This window comes from Arvicola amphibius, chromosome 4 (assembly GCF_903992535.2).
Source record: "Arvicola amphibius chromosome 4, mArvAmp1.2, whole genome shotgun sequence".
NCBI lineage: Eukaryota > Metazoa > Chordata > Mammalia > Rodentia > Cricetidae > Arvicola > Arvicola amphibius.
In genome coordinates, this window is record NC_052050.1 from 5,406,821 (window position 1) to 5,429,843 (window position 23,023).

The 23,023-nt window shown below is 49.4% G+C and overlaps 1 protein-coding gene across 2 annotated transcripts in view; it reads left to right on the forward strand.

Moving 5' to 3' along the window:
- The first annotated feature begins 719 nt into the window (after nucleotides 1–719).
- Prpsap1 (phosphoribosyl pyrophosphate synthetase associated protein 1) overlaps nucleotides 720–23,023 on the forward strand; it is a 28,578-nt gene continuing 6,274 nt past the window's right edge. Inside the window, exons 1-7 of one of the 2 annotated variants that reach the window (XM_038328521.1) lie at nucleotides 720–942; nucleotides 2,377–2,429; nucleotides 8,441–8,507; nucleotides 16,551–16,723; nucleotides 17,722–17,837; nucleotides 18,238–18,293; nucleotides 18,950–19,095. In XM_038328521.1, the coding sequence (XP_038184449.1) occupies nucleotides 773–942; nucleotides 2,377–2,429; nucleotides 8,441–8,507; nucleotides 16,551–16,723; nucleotides 17,722–17,837; nucleotides 18,238–18,293; nucleotides 18,950–19,095 (781 nt within the window). In that variant the 5' untranslated portion in view covers nucleotides 720–772. Of the gene's footprint in view, nucleotides 943–2,376; nucleotides 2,430–8,440; nucleotides 8,508–16,293; nucleotides 16,374–16,550; nucleotides 16,724–17,721; nucleotides 17,838–18,237; nucleotides 18,294–18,949; nucleotides 19,096–23,023 lie in introns of those variants that run through there. The other variant, XM_038328522.2, reaches the window with a different exon arrangement.

Genomic DNA, 23,023 nt, shown 5'->3' on the forward strand with positions numbered 1-23,023 from the left:
CAGGAGACAAGCCTCCCTTGCTGGTGCCTTTTCCTCCTCCCAGCCGGACGTTCCCGGTAAAGAAACCCCCATTTCTCTGGGGTCCAGAAACACAAATGTCTCTCTGGAATGGCTTCACATCGGGCGTCCCGCGACCGCACCAGGCTCGCCGAGGCTGAGGCGGTCTCTGCTGCTGGGGGCCAGGGGCGGCTGTGATTGAGGAGCCAAACTGGCGGGGATGCAAGCTCGCCTCACGTGCAGACACACGGGTAGGGCCTGCGGGACGCCTCCACGACGAGGCCCTGGAGCATTTCAGGACCATTGCCGGAATCCAGCGAAAATAAAGCCCGGCTGGTGCACTCGGGCAAGGGGCGGGAGCCGAGCGCCGAGTGACCATAGAGGTGCCAGGCTAGATTGTCTCCGGGCCCTGCGGCAGACATCTTGACTCCTGGCAAAAAAAAAACGTCCGAGGCCTCTATTAAGCTGGTTGCACCACCCCAAACCGTGAAGTTAAATACCTGTCCCGGGAGACTCAAAAATCAAGCGTCCACGCGAACCAGTGGCGCGCCCGTCAGAACTGGATCTCGGGGCGACGCCGCCATCCCCGCCCTTTTCCGAGATGGCGGCGGCGAGGACGCTCTAGCCGCCGGCCTGGGTTCCGCGGAGGCGTGGGGGCGGCGGCGGCGGCTGCGCGTGGGTGCCCCGCCCCCTCCCGCCCTCCCGCACCCGCGCCAGTCGCCGCTGTCGTCGTCACAGCTGCGCCCGCGTCCGGCCCCGCGCCTCGGGCCGGAGGATGCCCAGGAGGCTGCTGCTGCCGCCCTCGCTGTCCGCGTGCTCGGTCCTACGCCTCCCGCGGGCTCGCCCCGCCGCCCCGCCGGCCATGAACGCCGCCCGCACCGGCTACCGAGTCTTCTCGGCCAACTCCACGGCCGCCTGCACCGAGCTGGCCAAGCGCATCACCGAGTAAGCCGGGGCGGTCTCGGGTTGGCCCGGGGGACAGACGCTTCGGGCCGACTCCCATCCCAAGCCCGTGGGAGATTCCCTGTGGCCCGGAGGTGACCGTCGCCATTTCCAGCCGTCCCTAATGAGACCGGCTCGGTGGGTCGAGCCTCGGACCGAAGGCGTTGGAAGGGCAGGGAGAAGGGAACTCAGAACTACAGTGGGGTGGGCGGGGAGAGCCATGATTCCAAGTATGTTGATCAGTTGAACACACACACACACACACACACACACAGGCTTTGCCTAGGGGTGTGTGCAGGTGTGACTTCAGGGGACCTTGGGGGGTTTGCCTGTCGTCTGTCACCTCGCTGACACTGGGTGAGGGACGTGGTTGGTTGGTTTTGTTTCTCGAACCTTGTAAAATGTTGGTGATTCTACGGGACAGGGATGGGAGTATGAGCCTGAGCTTGTTGGGGAATATTGGAGGTGAGTCCTGCAGGTCGGGGCCTCCCAGAGGCCCCCGATAGCACATGTCTCCCGTAAGACCCCTTTTCTCCTTTAGAGAAAACTAGAACCCTGTTATAAAGCGCCTTAAGGACCTTTTTAAAATAAACTTTTTAGAAATATATAACAAAATTCATCTGTTCCCATGTTTAATTCATTCTTTGGTCTTTGTTCGCCGCTGAGGAAGCCGACGAGGCTTGCTCGCTGTGAGCGACTGGCCTTGAACTAGCCGCCTGCATTCGCTGCGGGAATACTGGGATTAAAGGCCTATGCCACCACACCCATCCATAGTTTTTGTTTTTTGAGATAAGATCTCCGTGACCCAGGCCAGCCTCTGTTATCTTCTGGCCTCAGCCTTCCTGGTGCTGGCCTCCTAGGTCTGTCCAGGCTTAAGTGGCTTGACTTTGAACATTTAAGGTCATTTTCCCCTGTCGGGAAATCTTATCTCCACCTGTTTTGTTAGCACTTGGACTTTGAGGTGGGTTTAAGAGAGTACAGGAGGGCAACTCTGCGTGCCGCTGCCTGCTTTCTGCTTCTAAGCCCTGTTTATTGTCTTTCTAGCCAAGGCCAACCTCTGTGCTCACTCTGAAGCCTCAGTTTGTTTACCTTAGGTCATATTTACTCCGTTATGATCTTGCCTTGAGTAAGCCCAAGGGAAGGCTTTAAAAACGAGTGGTTTGCCTTTTTGATAGCAAAAAGGCAGAAGCTAGTGGTTCAGAAAGCCTCGACGCTCGTTACAAACCTTGTTATAAGTGCAGTGTCTGCATTTCAGGCGTTGAGCTTTTGCTACATTTATATGACTGTGCTCTTTCCTTTTTTTTTTTTTTTTTTTTTTTTTTAAAGAGAGTCTTGCTGTGTAGTCCTGGCTGGCCTTCACCTTACAGCAATCCTCCTGCCTCAGCTTCCAGAATGCTCGGTTAATTAATCCCCGACTCCCCTTTCCTTGTGTAATAGGCGTCTTGGTGCTGAATTGGGGAAATCTGTTGTGTACCAGGAGACCAATGGAGGTAAGTTAGAGTCTTTTTGTTCCATTTAGGGTTTGTTGCTGTCCTTTGTGTGGCGTCTCTCATAGCCTGGGCTGGCATGACCTTGATCCATCTCCCTGGTACTGGGATAGCGAGCATGCCTCACCATTCTGGCTTCATTTCCTTTCTCCATTTAAAATCTTTTAGATAGATAGGCGTCTGCTGTATAGCCCATCCAGACCTCAACTCAAGATCCCCTTGCTTTGCGTCTCCAGTAATACCACACGGGCGCTGGGTTCCCTCTTCCCACCGTGTGGGGCCCAGGAATCAAACGTGGGTCATCAGCCTCAGTACTGAGTGCCTTTACCTTCTGTGCCATCTTGCTGGATCAGCCCCTGTCATGCCCAGATCACGGAGTCCCCCAAGACCAACTAGGAGACCGAGTCTTGTCTGTAAAAGCAAAGAGCCTTCATTCTTACACAAGTTTGCAAACCCCGTCTTTCCAACGTATTGGAGTGATTGGAGAGCCCCTAAGCTCAGTTAGGGTTGGGTTTTTATAGTAGCCCAGGTGGGGATTTGGGATTTCTAAGGTTCAGGACCCCTGATTGGCTCATGTTTGTTGCGGGCTGTCCTGGTGAAAAGCAGTGGGTGTCTACAATGGTTGGAATGTTAGGAATTTTCTTTGGATGACCTGTTCCCGGGTGGGGCCTGGGTGGCCTTTCTGGGAACCAGGTATTGCCTTAAACTACTGAGACTTGGGCCTCTGTTGTCAAGGCTGGGTTCTCCAGGAACCTTAAACTGCTGAGACTTGGGCCTCTGTTGTCAAGGCTGGGTTCTCCAGGAACCTGCTACGGAACTGAGGATGATTTTGAGTTCCTTATCTGCCTACTTTAGCCTTCCATGGTCTGGGATTGTGGGCACGTACCTGTTGTTGGGTTTTATTTTTACTCTCTGCTCTTTGGGGGCCCCACCCAGCTCCCAGGTAAATACAGAGACTTATTCTTACTTATGAATGCCTGGCCTTACCTTGGCTTATTGGCCAGCTTTTTGTTTTGTTCGTTTTCTCGAGACAGGTTTTCTCTGTAACTTTGGAGCCTGTCCTGAAACTCACTTGGTAGACCAGGTTGACCTCAAACTCTCGGAGATCCTCCTGACTCTACCTCCCAAGTGCTGGTGTTAAAGCCATGCACCACCACCTGGCTTAGCCAGCTTTTCTTAAATTATCCTTCTACCTTTTGCCTCTGGAGTTTTACCTTTCTCTGCTAGAGGCCTTTCTTTCCTCTTACTTCATTGCTGGCTGCTGAAGTTTCTGTCCCTCCCGGTCCTGCAGCCCAGAGTCACACAGAGGTCTACATTAATTATAAACTGATTGGCCCATTAGCTCAGTCGTCACCCAGACGGCAAGGGAAGTCAGACACAGAGCAAGCAAGATGTGACTGCCTCACTGAAAAAGGTACCAAGCCATATGGCTAACACAAGAATTATGGGTTGTAGCCAGGCGGTGGTGGCACACACCCTTAATCCCAGCACTGGGGAAGCAGAGGCAGGAGGATTTTTGTGAGTTTGAGACCAGCCTGGTCTACAAGAGCTAGTTCCAGGACAGGCTCCAAAGCCACAGAGAAACCCCGTTTTGAAAAATAAAATTAAAAAAAATTATGTGTTGATATAAGTTGTAAGAATTAATAAGAAGCCTGAGCTACTGGGCCAGTCGGTTTATAATTAATGTAGGCCTTTGTGTGCTTATTTGGGACTAACCGGATGTGGGATCCTGGTGGGACAGAAACCTCCGGGTGGCTGGGTGACTGGCCCTTGGCATCCTCCTCAACTCCTCTTATGCCTCCCTCTTCTCTTCCTTCTTCTGTTTATCCTCTCTGCCTGGCAGCCCCGCCTGTCCCGCTCCTGCCTCGCTGTTGGCCATTCAGCTCTTTACTAGACCATCAGGTGTTTTAGGCAGGCACAGCAGCACAGCTTCACAGAGCTGAACAAACGGAACATAAAAGAACACAGCACATCTTAGTCATATCCCACAACATGCCCAGCTTGATTGGTTTTGTTTGTTTGTTTTTAACATGCTATTGCTTTGTTTCCTTGGCCCAATAGAACTTGCCACCCAGGCCTGGAACTTGGTCCTCTTGCTTTAGCCATGTGGAACCATCACACCTCAAAAGCTGGCGTACTTTTACACGTAGATAGTGCTTCAAGTTTTGTTTATGTGTGGTGGTATGCAGGTGTGGGGGTGAGTGCATATGGTGGTGTGTGTGTGTGCACGCGTGGACACGTGGGGTGCACGTGGTGGTGTGGTTGCATGTGTGGAGTGCATGTGGTGGTGTGTGTGGTTCATATGCAGAAGTCAGGACAAGCTTTGGGGCTCAGTTCTTTCCTATTTTGTTGAAGCAGGTCTCCTACTGTTTCTGCTGCTTTGCACATACAACAGGAGTGCTGTGGTTATGGATACCAGGCACTGTGTGTCACCGTGCATGTGTGTTGTGTGTACGCATGTTTATGTTTGCATGCCTGTGTATGCATGTTAGGGACTGAGCTCAGATCATCAGTCTCGCATAACAAGTGCTTGTACTTACTGATGTACATGAACTTAACCCAGAACTGTTTTCTTTCCAGCGTTAGAGGTCTGTGTCCTTGGTCCTCCTGTCTCTTTAGATTCTGACTGTTGTCCTTGCTGTCCCCTCCTTCCACTCAGGTGCACATAACAATGTAACAAGTAGAGGAGAGAGGTGTAGAATGTCTTCTAGTCTGGGTTTTGTTTAGTAAATATGTCGTAGGCTTATCTCACCAGGACATCAAATGATAGCATGAGCAGTCTGGTGTGGGGAACAGTGACAACTTCCTCTTTGGTGGGGGTGGAGATGGGAGATGGGTTAGTAGTGGTGCTTGTACCTACCTGTGTGATGTCACGCTGGCGGGACAGATGCTCACAGGCCAGCCAGCCTAGGAGTGCCAGTGAGCTGAGAACGTAGGTGGAAGTGATGGAGAAGACATCTGATGGTGACACACACCCACACTGCACGGCTACCTGTGCGCGTGAACACACAAACATACATACACACACCCACACTGCACGGCTACCTGTGCGCGTGAACACACAGACATACATACACACACCCACACTGCACGGCTACCTGTGCGCGTGAACACACAGACATACATACACATACCCACACTGCACGGCCACCTGTGTGCGTGCACACACAAACATACACACACCCACACTGCATGGCCACCTGTGCACGTACACACACAGACATACATACACATGATTCTCTTTCAAATTCTGTCCTTTTTTTTTTTTTTTTTTTAATCCAAATGTATGGATTGTTATACTGGGTTAGTGGCCCAGTTTGGCTTCCCTCTGGGTTGGGTGGAAAACTAATTATAACATGAACATTTGAAGGTACCTGACTGTCCTACATAATCTAGGAGCGCTCCATACCTCAGGGCAACCTGCTCTTCTTTTGGGGAGGGGGTAGTCCAAGATAAGGTTTCTTTGTGTAGCTTTGAGCCTGTCCTGTAATGCGCTTTATAGACCAGGCTGCCCTTGAACTCAGAGATGAGCCTGCCTCTGCCTCTGCCTCTGCCTTCCGAGTGCTGAGATTAAAGGCGTGCACCACCACTGCCTGGCCTCATCCTGCTTTTATTTGAGTGGAAAGGGACATTGAAGTGCCAGGTGTTGTGGTTCACGTCTGTGATCTCAACACTCAAAAGGCTGCAGCAAGAGGAATGCCATGAGTTTGAGTCCATTCTGGGCTATACAGGGGACAATCAGTCAGGCTTACCAAGTAAGGCCTGCCTCCCAAACCCAAATCAAGCCCGGGGTCATAATGATATCTGGGGATCCAGGAAAAGACAGGACAACCGGATGGACATTTAAGGAGTGCACACCAAGAGAATATGTGAAAGTCATGCATTTTAACCAGCGTCCTGTGTCCTTCAGCCGGCTTCCAAGCAGCTTTCTTCATTTAAGATTGTGTGTGAGAGAGAGAGACGTGTGTGGTGTCAAGAGGCTAGGAAAAGGCATGGGCTCCCAGGCTGTCCAGTGGGTGCTGGGGTTGGGAGGCTGGAGGAGGAGGAGAGGATGCTGAAGAGGCTTTCCTTCCTCTGAGTCATTGCTGTGGGTCTCTTCGTCTCTGGGACTGTGGCATCGGAGCTGTTCCAAGTGTCAGCAGCCTTCTGTCTAGCCCACTCTATTCGTTCATTCCTATGAAAATACTTTCAGATCTTTTTGGGGGAGTGGTGGTAGGGGACTAGTTCAAGGGATTGAATCCAGGATTTTACCTTGTCTGTGCCAGGGAAACGTTCACTATTGAGCTACTTCCAAACCTACTAAGATGCAGATATTCTTCAGCTGAGGTTGGCTCCTCCTGCACCTGAAAGGCTGGACTAGAAGTGCTGCAGATTAGGAACACTGCACAGATTGCTGCTGATGCATCACATCTGAGATACTGCAGATTAGGAACACTGCACAGATTGCTGGTGCTGCATTTCACATCTGAGATGCTGCAGATTAGGAACACTGCACAGATTGCTGCTGATGCATTTCACATCTGAGATGCTGCAGATTAGGAACACTGCACAGATTGCTGCTGATGCATTTCACATCTGAGATGCTGCAGAGTCGGTAGCGTCCCAGTGGTTTCAGCTTTGGGAATAGTTTGGATCTCAGATTTTAGATTAAGATGCTCAGCCTTGTGCTATCACAGGCCAGAGTGTCAGACTGGGGCCCTTTGGAGTCAGTTCTTGATGCCCACCGTGGCCCCGGTCTGCGCTCTGCGCCAAACCCCAGTTCGCGAGCTTCGGCCAAGGGAATGGAGGTTGAGAATACACATGCAGAGACAGACCGACACGCAGACCTTCAAACACTGATACCAAAAGCCCCTCTTTATTAGCACCATGTAGGCTTAAATACACTGCAGTCAATGGCCAACAGGTGAAAATCCTATCCTCTGATCCTCTAAGCTAGGCACAGCTTCTAGTAACTTCAATTAGAAGGTTCTAGGAGGGAAAAGCAGCTGAAGGCCAGGACTCATTAATCCCAACAGGTTCTGCCCACTCACCCCCTGGTCTCCAGTCGAGTCTGTCACATCCTGAGCTCTTTGTGCTTTTCTACTGTGTCCTTGCCAGTCCTTTGTTTCTCACAGCGGCCAGCAACCTACCCGACTCCCAGCTTTGGTGTCTCATTTTTTTTTTTTATGTGTATTGGTGTTTTGTCTGCTTGTGTGTCTGTGTGAGCATGTTGGATCCCCAGGAAATGTAGTAACACACAGTTGTGAGCTGCCATGTGGGTGCTGGGAGTTGAATTTGGGTTCTCTGGAAGAACAACCAGTGCTTTTAACCGCTGAGCCATCTCTCCAGCCCTCAAAAAGCTTCAGCAGGGATTCTTTTTGTTTTGTTGTTTTTGAGACAGGGTTTCTCCCAAACATAGCTCTTCTGGAACTTGCTTTGTAGACCAGGCTGGCCTGGGCTTACAGAGATCTGCTTGACTCCCTATTACTGGGATTAAAGACATGTGCCACCGCACCAAGTTCCTTTCACGTTTAAGAAGAAACCCAGAGCTCTGTGTTGTTGGCCCTCTGGCTTCCTTGTAGTCTTTGCGTCCCAGGTGGTCTCCAGTGCTCCCCGCTTCCCGTAAGGCTTCTGTTCTTGCCTTGCTCTTGGTGACCCATCTATGGCATGCTGGACTATCCCATTGGTCTCGGTCCTCTCCAGGAGCAGTCCAGGCCCTGCCACGGATGCCGCTGAGTGTGTAGAAAGCTAACACGTCAAGCTTTGGCTTCGTTACCCGTCGCAGCCCTTCCTTCAGCATCTCTCTCATGTCTTCGTTTAGTGATAGTTTTTGGAAGGGTTTGGACTATTTGACACATTTTTGTTGATTTTTGTCTTTTACCCCGAGCCTGGCCACTCTGTGTAGAGTATTTTAGCCAAGACTTGGATTGTCCTGGGTTGGGGGGCAGCACTGTTTAGAATCCTTATTATTCTACCTGTTGTCTGTTTATTGGACCTGGACTGTTTAAACTCTAACACTTTTTTTTTTCCTTCAGAAACAAGAGTTGAAATCAAAGAGTCTGTTCGTGGCCAAGATATTTTCATTATACAGACGATACCCAGGTAAGACTTGGTGCCCCTTGGGGAATCCAGTTCTTCTGAGAAACTTTCTTTTCATGTGAACAGCAATCCAGGGTTGGTTTCTGTTACTGTTTTGTCTTAAAATATAAATTTGTGCATGCCTGGAGACAGAGGCAGAAGGATAATTCAAGGCCTTCTTAGACTGTGAAATCAGTTTAAAGCCAGACTGGGCAACTTAGTGAGATCTGCCTCAAAAAGTAAATATAATTGCCAAACGTGGTGGCACACACCTTTAGTCTTAACAATCAGGAGGCAGAGATGGGCAGATCTCTGTTTCAGACTAGTCTGGGCTACATAGCAAATACCAGCTGCCAAGGCTACCTAGTGAGAGCCTGTCCTAGAAGAAAAGCAACAACAACAAAAAACAAACTTTTTTTAAACATTTATTTAATGGAGGGGACTGGCTTAGAGGTTAACATTGGCTGCTCTTCCAGAGAACCTGGAACCAGCAACCACATGGTGGCTCACAGCCATCTGTAATGAGATCTGGCGCCCTCTTCTGGCATGGAGGTGTACATGCGGGAGGAACATTGTATATATAATAAATACATCTTAAAAAAAAACAAAACATTATGGAGGTGAGAGTTTCGTGTGCCGTGTATGTGAAGAGAGCAGAGAACAGTGTGGAGGAAGACGTTCTCTCGTTCTCCCGGGAGTCCTGGGGATGGCGCTAACCCGGGTCATCAGTGCTAGCGGCAAGCATCCTTACCCACTGAGCCTTCTCACCGGCCTCCCCAGTGGTTTTGACATGCACTTTAGAAGTGAGAAAGAAGGGGCTGAGGAAATAGCTCAGGGTGGAGTACTTACCTGGAATGTGCAAGGTCCTGGGTTCAATCCCTAGCACCGTCGGGAATATAAGAGAAGACCTAAGGGGCTTGCCGAGAGGATCCGTGGGGAGATGGGTTACGCAGTCCTGTGCTTTTCCTCCTTTACCTTGGACGAGGGACCTTCAGTGAGGAAGCATGGGAAGCACTTTGCGGTCTTCCTGGAAACTGCTAGGTTTAGGCCCAGGGCCGTCTTAGCTGAGACACAGTGTCCTGTTGTCTTTCTCCTGACTGCGGGGTTTTGATGATCTGTCCACAAGGACCCTCTTACTGTGTATGTTCCATATGTGCACTGATGCTGCCTCTGTTCTGACCCTGTCTCCCCCAGACAGCTGACTCGAGCCAGGTAACTGAGGCTCTGGCTAGACCTGTCTTCCCTGAGGAGCTGATAGTTGGTTCACTCAGGCCTTTTGTTCAAACAGTTGTGTGATTAGGAGGCTTTTGTTTCCTAGGTCCTCCTCAGCTTTAAGAGCCTGGTCCCATGGCTGCTCTGGGCCTCTTCGGTTTATCCTTTGACAGCGAGCAGTGTGGTAAATTGTCATCTCCTTTCTCTGATGCGAGATTCTTCAGGAGAGAAAGCAACTTTCATGAAATCCTAGGCCCTTAAACTACCTGGCTGTGGAGCCCTTGTCCAAGGGTGAAAACAGAGTCGCAGCTCTTCAGCCCCAGGCGGCCCAGCTTTTTCATGCATGAATCGTCCTCCAGATACAGAGGTCTAAGTCCAGAGACGGGGCCAGGTGTCAGAGAGAGACTCCTGGCTGCCCTGCCTGGCCTGTGGAGGCACAAGGGCGCATCTTAGGAAGACATTGAGGAATCTTGGCTGCACTAAGCCTTGGGCTGCAGTAGAAGCCGGAATTGGAGCTTTGGCTTTCCTTTTTCCTTCCGGAAAGTCATGCTGGCTGCTTTTGGGGTGACTGGTGTGCTGGCTGTGAGCAGCCCTCAAGTGTGGCTGTTAGATTGTTTTCATGGTGTTTGGATGGTTGAGACTTTTGACACCTGGGCAAGGTATCTTCTGATATTTATTTCCCTTAACCGCCAGGGGCCCTATTCAAGTCTTGATGTTAGGCAGTGATTCACTAGGCAATTCCACTGCGTTTCTTTCTAAAAGAATTGTTTGCTTGTTTTTGTTATTCGAGATAATGGTTTCTCTGTGTAGTCCTGGCCATCCTGGAACTTGGTCTGTAGACCAGGCTGGCCTCAAACTCAGAGAGCCACCTGCCTCTGGCTCCCCAGTGTGGGTCCTAAAGGTGTGCCGTCACTGCCCGGCCAAGTGCTTTTCTTAATGGTAGATTGACCTGACAAGACTGAGTCTCTTCTGAAATAGGGTCTTGATATGCAGCCCAGGCTAGCTTCCAGTTGCTCCCCACAATCTCCTGAGACCTAGGATGGAGGTGTGTGCCACCAGGCCAGCAAAACAATTTTGTTTTTTCGGAGACAGTGTCACTCCTTAGCCCAAGCTGGCCTCAAGCTTCTGACTTACTGTTCTTCACTTCCTACAAGCCTTATTTATTACAAGCCTTATCCCACCAAGCCCACAGGATGCTTGCGTGACGCAGTTCCCGAGACTATTTTGTGTTAGTTGCTGTGTCAGAACAGTGACACATTAGCTGGACAGTGCAGAGCATCGTGGCACTGGGCGCCTCAGGCTGCAAGTCACGCTGCAGGTGCAGTCAGGAGGCGCAGGCACCAGCTTGATTCTAAGAATTACTTTTTGATTTACGTGTGTGTGTGTGTGTGTGTGTGTGTGCGTGTGTGTGTGCGTGCGTGCGCGCGCATGTGTGCATGTGGCGGTTCAAGCCTTTAACCCAAGCACTCAGGAGGCTGAGGCCAGCCTGGTTGGTCTACATAGTGAGTTCTAGGGTGGCTATAGTGGGACCCTGTCTCAACAAAACAACCACAGCAGAAAGAGTGATCCTCCTAAATTTAGGCATGTGCCCTCCTTGTACTGACTCAGAATTTTGGATTCTGTATATTTTGGAATTATTGTTATTACTATTATTTATGCATATCAGTGTTTTTGCTGTGTACCACATGTGCTTGGTGCCCACTGAGGTCAGAAGAGGATATTAGATCCCCTGGAACCGGAGTTCCAGCAGTTGTGAGCTGCTATGTGGGTGCTGGGAACTGAACCTGGGTCTTCGGGAAGACCATTGAGCCATCTCTCCAGCCCCTGAAATTCCCTCCGTAGCCAGGTTATTATGTGTCATTGTCAGTGTGGAAGTCACAGTCCTCTGTCAATGGCCATTAAAAAAAAAAACCCTCAGTATTTTCAAATTTTATTTCCTTTTGTGCATCTTAGGCAAGGTCTCCAGCACTGAGCTGCACATCCTTCCCCAGGGGTCGCCATCCAAGTGCTGGTCTCAGTGTGGGAGAGCACTGCCAAGGTTCCTTGCGGGTGGAGGTTTGCCCTGACACAGTTTTGTTCTGAAGCCTCTCATGGAAGCCAAGAGTGCTCAGAACAAATATTTAAGCCAGCCTTGTGGAGTGACCCTGGAGTGACCCCGGGACCGTGACAGAAGATAGTAGCATGATCAGACAACAAGCAGCTGGCGCAGGTCTCAGGATGACCAAGTCTGGGTGAACAGTCAGGAGAATTTTATTTAAACCCAGTGTCTCTCTCTGTGTAGCCCAGACTGTCCTTGAAGAAGGAGCTTGGGTACAGACGTGTGCCTGTCTTGAGGACATGGCTTTCCTTTCCTTCTTTGAGTCTGGGATTTAAAAGTCACAGTTCTCTTGTATTTGTTAGGCAGTGTCAAGGCTAAACCCAACCTCTCCAGGTATTCCCTGTCTTCTCCCAACCCCCCATGTCTTTTTAGATCTGTGTGTGCACACATGCACCACAGCGTGTGTGATATTAGAGGCCGACTCGTGGGGTTCTCTGTGCTATTGTGTGCTTCCTGCAGGTTGAACTTAGGTCCTTGGGCGTTACAGCTGCACTTTACCACACACCTAATCCCATCACTCGGGAGGTAGGGGCAGGAGGATCTCTGTGAGTTCAAGGCCAACCCGGTCTACAAAGTGAGTTCCAAGACAACCAGGGCTGTTACACAAAGAAACTCTGTCTCGAAAAACAAAAACAAAGCACCATGTAGAGGACAAAACACCGTGTAGAGGGCAAGATAGGTCAGTGAGTCCCTTCCACCAAGCTTGACAGCAGTCTGGACCCTGCATAATGGATCTCTACATGGGTGTTAAGGTTCCAGGACAGACTCCAAAGCTACAGAGAAACCCTGTCTTGTAAAACCAGAAAAAAAAAATTGAGTAGAATCCACATAGGACTTAACTTGCTACAGATAGTCAGTTGGTGAAGTGGGTGGGGCTAGTACTTTTCAGGTCCAGTCTTAGGTGCATACACTCCCCCACACATTACACATTGTGTCTTACTTCCCTACCCCAAATTGATTTCTGTTTATTGAAAATGAAAGTAGTCAGAGCTGAGTGTAATGTGAAGTATGATTACCCTAGAGAGAGAGACTGTTGGTGAGAGTTGAGCGTGTCCTACTTACACATGTGACTACGAGAACCAGCAGGATGAACTTGGAACATTCCTAACAGGCAGTGGAGGCTGCCTGCCAAGTTCTCTAAACCCTGCTAGCCACAAAACAACCGCCTGTGTTGAGTTTGTCTGATGTCTCAGCAGTGGATAAAGCCAGGAAGACAAAGGCTCCATTGTCACTTTCCTGATGATACAGGTTGAGGACTTGAGGATATTATTCTTTTTGCTCTGTTTTTGAGACAGGGTCTCCGTAGCCTTGGGTACTTGGAGCCTGCTGTGTAGCCTAGGCTGCCCTCAGACTCACAGAAATCCTTCTCCTTCTGCCGGAGAGCTGGTGTTGAGAGAGCCGCATCACCATGCTCGACCATAGTGGTGAATGTTTTGGTGTATGTTACCGGGAAGAGGAAAAATGGAAAGTAAGATTATTATGTAGGAAATGGTGAATTCTGAGATCGGGATCTCAAGGTCAGTTCTTACTGGCTGGCCCTTCCCTTAGTGCTCTGCAGAACCCATGGCATCAGGCCGTTGTGTATAGCACATGCTATAACAAGGCCAGCTAATCTTAGCTCTGCTTGGATTCTTGTTGAGGTTTGGTGTATATAATGATGGTAAGGGAAGAATAAGTATGGAGGTATGTTTCTGGATGAGGAGCATTGCTACTTGAATTACGTACACTGCTTAGGATAAATGCTATGGCAAGAGTGATCGTGGGCTCTGATCTTCTCCCAAGATGGGGCTGCCTTTTGGCTGTTTGTCCCCAACCTCACCGAGCGATAAACTCAGGTTGCTCCGTGCATAATTGACAGTTGAACTAAAATTAGCCCAATGGTAGGTATTCCCAAGTGCCTTGAAAGTGTTTGGTTGCTTTTTGTTGGTTGTCCCCAAGACTGTCTTCTGATCCTTCATGTTAGCCTTTACACTGTTCCTTGGAAAGAAAGAACTGTCAGAAGGGGACTCAACCAGGGGTCCAGGTGGAGCCCCTGGTTGTCTTGAAGATGAGCCTGTGAGTCAGTTGTACATACTTGCACTCTGAGAGAAGTGTTCTGTGTTTCAGATTTATTATTGCGTGTTTGTGTGCAAGTTTATCCTCTTCCTTGCGGGGATCCTGCTTATCAGGCACACACAGAAATCTGCCTTGCAGTTAGTTCCTCACGAAGGACATTGACGCTGCCTGCTGCGCATCTTCACTGTTCGTGCAGTTGAAGTTTCTTGTAGCCCTCCAGCTCAGAAGCAGTTTAGACCCAAATCTTGGACTGGCAGGCCTCCTCCCGTCATCACTTGAACCAGACATGGCCTGTGTATCTCCTGGTTCACCTTCAGACAGCTACCATTGCTATTGGCATTGGATTGCACAGGGCATTGTGTGGGAGACCCACCACTTAGGTTCTTACAAGGACGTTATACACTTTTACTGCTAAGTCGGAAAGATGTTTCTTTTTCTTTTTTGGTTTTTCAAGACAGGGTTTCTCTGTGTAGCTTTGGAGCCTGTCCTAGAGCTTGCTGTGTAGTCTAGGGTGACCTTGAACTCACAGAGATTCACCTGCCTCTGCCTCCTGAGTGTGTGCCACCTACCATACCCACCACCTCCTGTGAGAGATGTTTTTTAATCAAAGATTCCTATAGCAATGAGGTGGTTTGAATGTAATGGGCCCCCATAAGTTCATAGGCAGTGGCACTATTAGGAGGTGTGGCCTTGTTAGGTGTCAGTGTGGGATGGACTTGGAGGTTTCCTATGCTCAGGATACTGCCCAGTGACAGCGACCTTCCTCTTGCCTTCTTATCAAGAAGTAGATTGAACCTCTGAAACTGTGAGTCCCCCCAATTAAATCTTTTCTTTTAAGAGCTGCCTTGGTCATGGTGTCTCTTGACAGCAGTAAAAGAAGCCCTACCTAAAATAAGTGGTTATGACAATGGAAGGAGTGGATTGTTGGGGGTTGTTGTCAGTATGGGCTGTGCTTGACAGTTGATGGGAGTTAAAAGCAGGAAGCACTCAGTGTCTTTGGTAGCTGCTTGTTTCAGAATTTGGGAGTTACAGGTAGTTGGCTGTGTGGCCGAGTTCATGGTCAAAGTGTCAGGCAGGGCAGTTTCAAGTCCCAACTTATTTATTAGATAAAACTTTGAGTCCTGAAAGTAGGGTAGGAAATCTGGGGAGGGGACAAGTCCCAGCCTATGGAAAAAAATGACAGAAATTTCTCTCTATTGGGGGATTTTTAAAAAAAATGCTGACTTGCTCTAGGTGGTAGCAGTGCACACCTCCCAGCAGTTGGGAGGCAGAGACAGGTGGATCTCTTGAGTTTGAGGCCAGCCTGGTCTACAGAGTGAGTTCCAGGAGTGCCAGGGCTACACAGAGAAACCCTGTCTCAAAACAAAAAAAAACCACCATCTGGAACAAATAGCACATATATTGTCTTTGCCTTTTCCCTATGCCTGTGTCCCTTTCTGCAGAACTCTTTCCGAGACAGGGTTTCCCTGTGGTTTCTAGAGCCTGTCCTGGAACTAGCTCTTGTAGACCAGGCTGGCCTCGAACTCAGAGATCCGCCTGCCTCTGCCTCCCGAGTGCTGGGATTAAAGGCGTGCGCCACCACTGCCCGGCTCTTTTATTTTTTTTTAATTTTGGTTTTTGTTGTTGTTGTTGTTTTGCTTTTTTGGCCAGGCCAGGGTTTCGGCATGTACCCTGGTTGTCTGGGAATTCTCTGTGGACAAGCTGTTGTTGAACTCACAAAGATCCACTGCCTCTCCCTCCCATTGCTGGAGTTAAAATGTGCACACCATGCCTGGCTCAGAATCACAACTGGGTCTAAGAACTGCCTTGTTCTCCCTAGTCTCTTGAGTTTGTGATGATCTCATTTCTAACATAGAGTCCTTCGAGGTTGGACGTTTCTTGAGTTTAATATTGGAGGACAAAGCTGTCAGTAAGAGGACGTTCTTGCGGCTGCTGTCAGGAGAGGCAGCCAGCCTGCTCAGCTCAGCACAGTGGCCTCCAGGTCTGCCCAGCAACCTAGACAGACTCTGTATCGAGGGAGAAGAGACGGGAAGAGCCTGGCTGTCCTGCAGATTCAGTGGCCGCACTGGATTCCGCAGCAGGGTGATGGTAGATTGCACTGTCTTTATATGGGCAGCCTGCCTCCTCCCTGTCTGCTCCAGAGCTGCACCTGGAAAGTCTGCGGTCCCAGAGAACAGGGATTTGAGAAGGAGGTGGTATCTGCCAGAGAGGCAGAGAATAGGGAAAGAGCTTGAGATCTTCCAGAAAAGTCCATCACCTCTGCAGAGTGACATCGGTTCCCACAGGGACAAGCCTTTCTCAGACACGCTTCAGAGTCAGGTTTCCTTCTCTTGTCTTCTTCTTGTGCCAGAAGAAGAAAGGAAAGGGGGTTGTGAAAAGTTGCAAGACTTCCCCACTCCCTTCCACCTTCCCTGTGAGAAAGACAAAATGCTTTCTGTTGGACAGCTGTGGCCTACGTCTGAGTCCTTGACTGAGCCAGCAGGTGTCAAGTGCTATGGTTCCTGACGTGGAAGAGACAGGCAGAGGTGAGAGCTGGGTCACCGCTGCAGGTGTGCCTGTCCGCAGTTGAGAACTCCACCTGACCCAGCTGAAAAGGGTCGTCACTGCAGCCAGCGTGAGGGTGGAGTGCCCGTCCCCAGATGCTGGGGCCCTGCTGGTTATTAATGTGTAGATTTTACTCCAGAGTAGCTTTTCTGTTTTAGAGATGTGAACACAGCCGTGATGGAGTTACTGATTATGGCCTATGCACTGAAGACCGCCTGTGCCAGAAACATCATCGGTGTCATCCCCTACTTCCCCTACAGCAAGCAAAGCAAGATGAGGAAGAGGGGCTCCATCGTGTGCAAGCTCCTGGCTTCCATGCTGGCGAAAGCTGGTGAGTGTGACCAGAGGCCTGGGGTTCCAGCGCTAGAGGTAGCCCCTCCCTCCTGCAGATCAGGTTCCACCTCCGGGTCTGGTTTAGGACCTGTTTCTCTACACATTCGCTAATGACATCTTGTTTCCCGTTTCATTGTTCGGAGGGGCACATGAGCTGAGGTGTTAAATTCTTGGTTCCCCTCTGTCTCTAGCAGGCGCTGCTTTAGCATTTTCTCTGACCTGTTTGTGTTACTTGGCTGCCATTTGTCATCTGTATTTTAACTGGCAGGCTTGTCGTTCTTGTGACCTCAAGCTTCAGGCCTACTCTTTGTTTGCCCCAGTTGGAGGTGTAATTGAGGAGATTTTCTGTCAGTGTCTACTGTCCCCTCCCCAGCTCACACATGTCCTGGGTAGCCGTTCCCACTCTTCCCCGTGTAGAGCAGATGGAATAACACTAGACAGTGGCTGAGGTTCCCGTGTCTGCTGTCTGAACAGCACTGCTTCTGTGGTCCGGGAGACCAGTGACCTGTGACAGCGGGCAGTGTATCTGTAGATGGCCCTTTTCCCTGAGAACGCCCTCACACATCCTTCCATCGTAGGGAGGCACTGGGCGCCTCAGTGGCCTGCACTTGTGCTGAGTCTCTTGTTCCTTTGCTTGTTTGTTTCCGAGGTAGCTGTGGTCTCTAGCCGTTGGCTTATATTCTTTGCTGAGGGTAAGGCCTGTCTTATTTCTCTGCTGCTTCACATTTGCTCTGTATTCGTATTTGATTTCTCTCTTCCTTTCTCTCTTTTGACCACACTGACGATAGTGCAGCAAGCACACCCTTCTACTGTAGCTCTTGGTCACTCTACTCCATGCTGCTTCTTAAGACTGACAGTAGAGCTTGTGTCCCTGGTTCCCAGTAGCCCTGCCTTCAGGCTTCTGGTAGGAAGCAGGAATTGAACACCTAGTTTATGTCCACTGTGGCCGTTAACTTGTAGGGGAGAACTTTGTAATTTTTTGTTTTAAAATTTCAGGTTTAACTCACATTATCACTATGGATCTTCACCAAAAGGAAATACAAGGCTTTTTCAGCTTTCCCGTGGACAACCTTAGAGCCTCACCTTTCCTGCTTCAGTATATCCAGGAAGAAGTGAGGAACCTCCAGCAGACCCCATGTCCTCAAAGACATGCTATTTAGTTTTCCCCGGCCTCAGGTCTCGCTATTGAAAGGCACATCCCAGGAGCTCCTCGAGGCTCAGGGCCTGCCACAGCCAGAGGGCATCTAGGCACGAGAGACATCAAAAAGAACAGGCCCTCTGAGCGCCTTTACGCGTGTGTTTTCTAGAATGAGGGCTTTAGCAGTTTGTCTTGATGTAGCAGTCAGTGCTTTTGCAGCCATGAGTTGGTGATGATGACAGTGTCAGCATGAACACTAGCACACGGATTGCTGGTGTGGGTTCTTAGAAGTCCTGAGCCAGCATCCAGATTTAAGTGGTTTTATTTTTTTAAAATAATGTTTCAGTACTTTTTTATTTTTCCTCCAAATCTAGATTCCAAATTACAGAAATGCAGTCATTGTAGCTAAGTCTCCTGATGCTGCAAAAAGGTAAATATCCCAGTCATTTCTGACTCCCTGTGGCTACTTCTAAAGTCAGAATTAGTTTGGGAAGCCAGAGCTCTCAGTGTGGCCAGTGAAGGTTCATGGGTTCTCGTTCTCCACCCCACTGTTGGATCGTCTCTGCAGCTTCGTCTCACTGCCCCAGACAGTGCCCCAGACAGACTCTGTACCTTGAGCGCAGTTACTGTTTTCCTCTGGGGGGAATGGAAACTAGTGAGGCCAGGAGTGCTTTTGGGCAGTGGTCCTAGGTGGATTTTTAGGCAGTTTATCAGGCATGTATCCCGGCTGCTTTAGGTTTCCTTCACAGCTAAGGGTGACCTTGAAATTCTGATCCTTTTGCCTCTGCCTCACGAGTGTCAGTGCTTGGCTTACGTAGTGCAGGGAGTCAGACCCAGAACCTCAGTCATGCTAAATGAGGATTCTGCCAACTTAGCCACGACCCCAGCCTGGCATTGATTTGGAAACATTGTTTGAACAAAGTTCTAGAAACGACTTCATAGAATATTGGGGAGAAGGAACCCAAATTATCCAGAACCCAGCAGTAAGCCTGGTGCTATTGTGCTTTGTCCTGGGATTGCTGCAGTGGCACCGCGGGCTGTGTGTTCCCACCAGTGTCACCACTGCCACCGTTGTCTTCCTCTCAGGGCTCAGTCCTATGCGGAGAGACTGCGCCTGGGGCTGGCTGTGATCCACGGAGAAGCTCAGTGCACGGAGCTGGACATGGATGACGGTCGACACTCGCCCCCCATGGTCAAGAATGCTACTGTGCACCCGGGCCTGGAGCTTCCCTGTAAGATTCGCTCTGTGTCCTTGCTTTCTTTTTTTTTTTTTTTTTTTTTTTTTTTTTTTTTTCGATTTATTTATTATGTGTACAGTATCCTCAGTATTTTGTCTGCATGTATGCCTGCAGGCCAGAAGAGGGCACCAGATCTCATTATAGATGGTTGTGAGCCACCATGTCGGTGCTGGGAATTGAACTCAGGACCTCTGGAAGAGCAGGCAGTGCTCTTAACCACTGAATCACCTCTCCAGCCCCACATCTTCACTTATAAACAGAAGAAAATTCTGAATAGTGCGAATGGCTAAGAATCAGCTGTAGGCTCTTTGGGCTGTTCAGCTGTTGCCTTCACGACCCCTTCCGTAAAAGGAGAGCTAGGTGTTCCAGCAGGATGGCTAGGACAGGGCTTGTGTTAACCAACATCTAGATGCAGTAAACAACTGTATGTGATGGTGTGGAGTCCAAAGCCTTCCGGTTTACTTTGGCAAGTGACATAGGCTTTGGCATCAGACACCTTTAGTTTGGTTTAGTGGGGAAGCTCTTTGACCAGATACCTGACTTGACTTGCTCCTCTTACTCCAAATGTGCAAGCAGTCACTCCCACAGACTGACAAGTGTGTGCTGCAGCAAGGCTTAAGATGTTTAAAGGAAAAAAGTTTCTTTTTTTTTTTTTTTTTAAATTATCTTTGCTATAGCTCAGAAACAAAAGGTAATGGGGGGATCAGAGTTGGTTTTGGGACCCAGCTCAAAAAAAGTGTGTGTGTGTGTGTGTGTGCGCGCGCGCGCGCGTACACTCTCCATCCCATCCCTTTAACTCTCTGTTGCTTTTTTGGTTTTTCAAGACAGGGTTTCTCTGTGTAGACCAGGCTGGCCTTGAACTCAGAGATCCCCCTGCCTTTGCCTCCCAAGTGCACCACCACTGATCGGCTGTTGCTTCACTTTCATTTCTAGTTTTGTAGATGTTTTATATATATAAGGAGTTTGTAATGTGCTTTTAATTTTACTTGGGTGTTTTTGGGATTTTGTGGTTTTTTTTTTTTTTTTTTTTTTTTTTGCTTTTTGAGGGTTTCATAATTTTATTTATTTTTTTTGGTGCTGGCTGTAAAAAGAATTTGGCTCTGTCCCTTCCTCCAGACTTTCCGGCTCACACTGTTGTAGTTTGGGTGCCGTGAGCCTGAGCTGTGGTTCTGATGCTGTCTGATCCGGAGTACTTGAGTGTCCAGATGAGACTCTGGTTCTCACTCAGAACAGCTTTAGCTCTTCGCTGTGTGCTGTGGAAGGAGAGGAAAATCTTTGTTTGTTTGTTTGTTTGTTTGTTTGTTTGTTTGTTTGTTTTGGGGGGTTGCCCGGGGCCTGATCCATGGCTGCACACACCCAGTTGGCATTTCTGTGGCCTCATTTAATCCAGAATGGCTCCTCCCTTCTTTGTCGCTGATGACCTTGATCCTGTAGAGTAACACAGCGGTTATTTTGTAGACTATCCCTTAATTGGGACTTGCTTATGTCCTCATGCTGAGATTCAAATCTGGGTATTTGGCAGGAATGCCACAGGAAACACGTGGTGTCCCCTTGCTGGAGAGGCTGATTTTGGCATCTTGGTTCAGTTGGCGCCTGGCAAGCTTCCCACTAGGAAAGTTACCTTTTCCTCGTCGGTAGCAACTGTGAACACCCCCTTCTCATCATTCGTGTCTGTTGACAGCTCTCCTGACTCGGTTATTGAGTTGTGGCTATTGACAAGTGGTGTCTTCTGCTGTTGCCAGTTTTGAGACAGTCTTGGCTTTGGAGCCTGGGCTTGAGCTCCTTCAGCACCCCCCCCCCCCCAAAGTGCTAGGATAACTAGCATGCGCCACCATGCCTGCCTGGCACCTTTTCCCCAGAGAGAGTGTATGTGTGTGTACTCGTGTGAGGTGCTTGCAGAGGCCAAGAGAGAGTTTCCCTGAAGCTGAAGTTAGAGGCATTTGTGAGCCATCTAATGTGGACGCTGGAATCCAAACTCTGGTCCTCATGATTGAACAGCAGGCATATTTAGCCACTGAGCCATCTCTCTAGCCACCCCCTTCCCCACTCCCTTTTTAAGATGCTGTCTTAACGTGTTGCCCACCTGGTCGCAAACTTTGGAGTTGAATGTTACACTTGTTTTAGCCTCCCATGTAGCCCCACTAAACATGACCAAGTAGAGCTGAATTCTGCTGAGAACAGGGTCTTGGTGTGTGTGGCCTGAAATTCTCAATCTTCCTGCCTCCACCTCTGGGATTATCTGTCACCGTGTCAGACTGCTAACCAGCTGTGTGCAGAACACTTGTGACTGGGGCATCTTGGTACTGTGGGAAATGAAGAAGGACCCTGTTAAAATTGGACCAGAAAATGGTTCAGGACTTCTGCTTAGCTGGCTCACTCTTAGAGTGGACACCAGAACCTGGAGGTGGGGTCAGCTGAACTGTTGCTGAGCTGTAAATTACCTAGTGTTGGGCTGCTTCCTTCCTCCTACTACTCCTCTTTAAGAAATGCCTGCCAGCAGTAAAGGCTGCAGGAAGAGGAAATGCCTGCCAGCAGTAAAGGCTGCAGGAAGAGGAAGATGCTTAGCATGTTTTTCTGGGGTTCTGTTGTTTTGAGACAGGGTCTTATGTAGCACAGGCTGGCCTCAAACTGGCTATATATTTGAAGATGACTTTGAATTTCTGATCCTCCTGCCTCATCTTCCCCAGTACTAGAATTAGGATGGTATTTGTGCTGCCATGCCCAGTTTACGTGGTGTGGGGAATCAAACCAAGGGTCTTGAACATGGTAGGTAAACATTCTACCAGCTGAACTATATCACCAGCCATGACTGCTCTGTTGTCTGAGAATGATCTCTGTTAGCCATATTTTCGTTTTAGTAAATACAAACCAAAGTAAAAGAATATGGCTGGGTAGACAGATGGTAGATAAATAGATAAGTGATAGCTAGCTAGATGATAAATGGTAGGTAGGTAATCAAAACGGGAAGCCCCATTAAGGCAGCCAGCTGGTTCCCCATGGAGAGCCTGGAGAGAGCAGAGTCCTCCCGTGCTACATCAAGGAAAAGAAAGAACAATAGAGCGACAGAGAGCACTGTCAGAGTGGATGCTCACTCTGTTTGGCACAACCAGGAACGTTGAGGCATCAACTTGAGTTCAGCTGAGCTTTCTCTCCGTTCCTGGCTTCCTGCTTCTCTTTCCCACTGCAGGGGCTTTCCTGCCATGGGGTAAACAGTCGTGACCTGCAGATGGTTCACAACCTGCCTGTTCTCGGGGAGTGTTCTTACTCTGGAACTGTTTTCTGTTCTCCCGCCCATCACACAGTGTATGGGGTGCTGCTCTTCCCCAGACCTTGGGGAGCGTGTGCACACAAACATTCCTGGATCTGGAATGGCATTGGGTGGGAACACCATGTTTCCAAAGCTAGAGTCTAGTGACAGTTTACCAGTACAGTGACATTACAGTTAGTGTGTTGTACTTGTGGTGTGCTGGGAAATGTCTGTCGCTGAGTTCTCCCAGCTGCATTGAGGGCCGGTTCTACTTGGTGTGTCTTACAGAGGCAGCTTTTATAGTCAACCGAGGAGCCTCTGCTTCAGAGTAAATGAGAAAATCATCTCATCTTTTTGAGACAGGATTTCTCTGTAGCTTTGGAGCCTGTCCTGGAATTCACAGAGATCCTCCTACCTCTGCCCCCTGAGTGCAGGGATTAAAGATGTGCGCCACCACTACTCACCTTGGTATTACATCTTTAAGTTCCTACTTGCCAGGGAAATGTGGGGAGCGGACAGCTAAGGCTGCAGTGTTGTCCAGGTCAAGCTCTTGGAATGCAGACTAGTCATCCCACCGTATTGGGTTTTGTCAGCCTGGCCTGGCCAGGACACACTCACAGACGTGCATCTCTGGTCATGGCTCCTCCTGCTCCTCCATCTTCCCTCTTGTGCTGT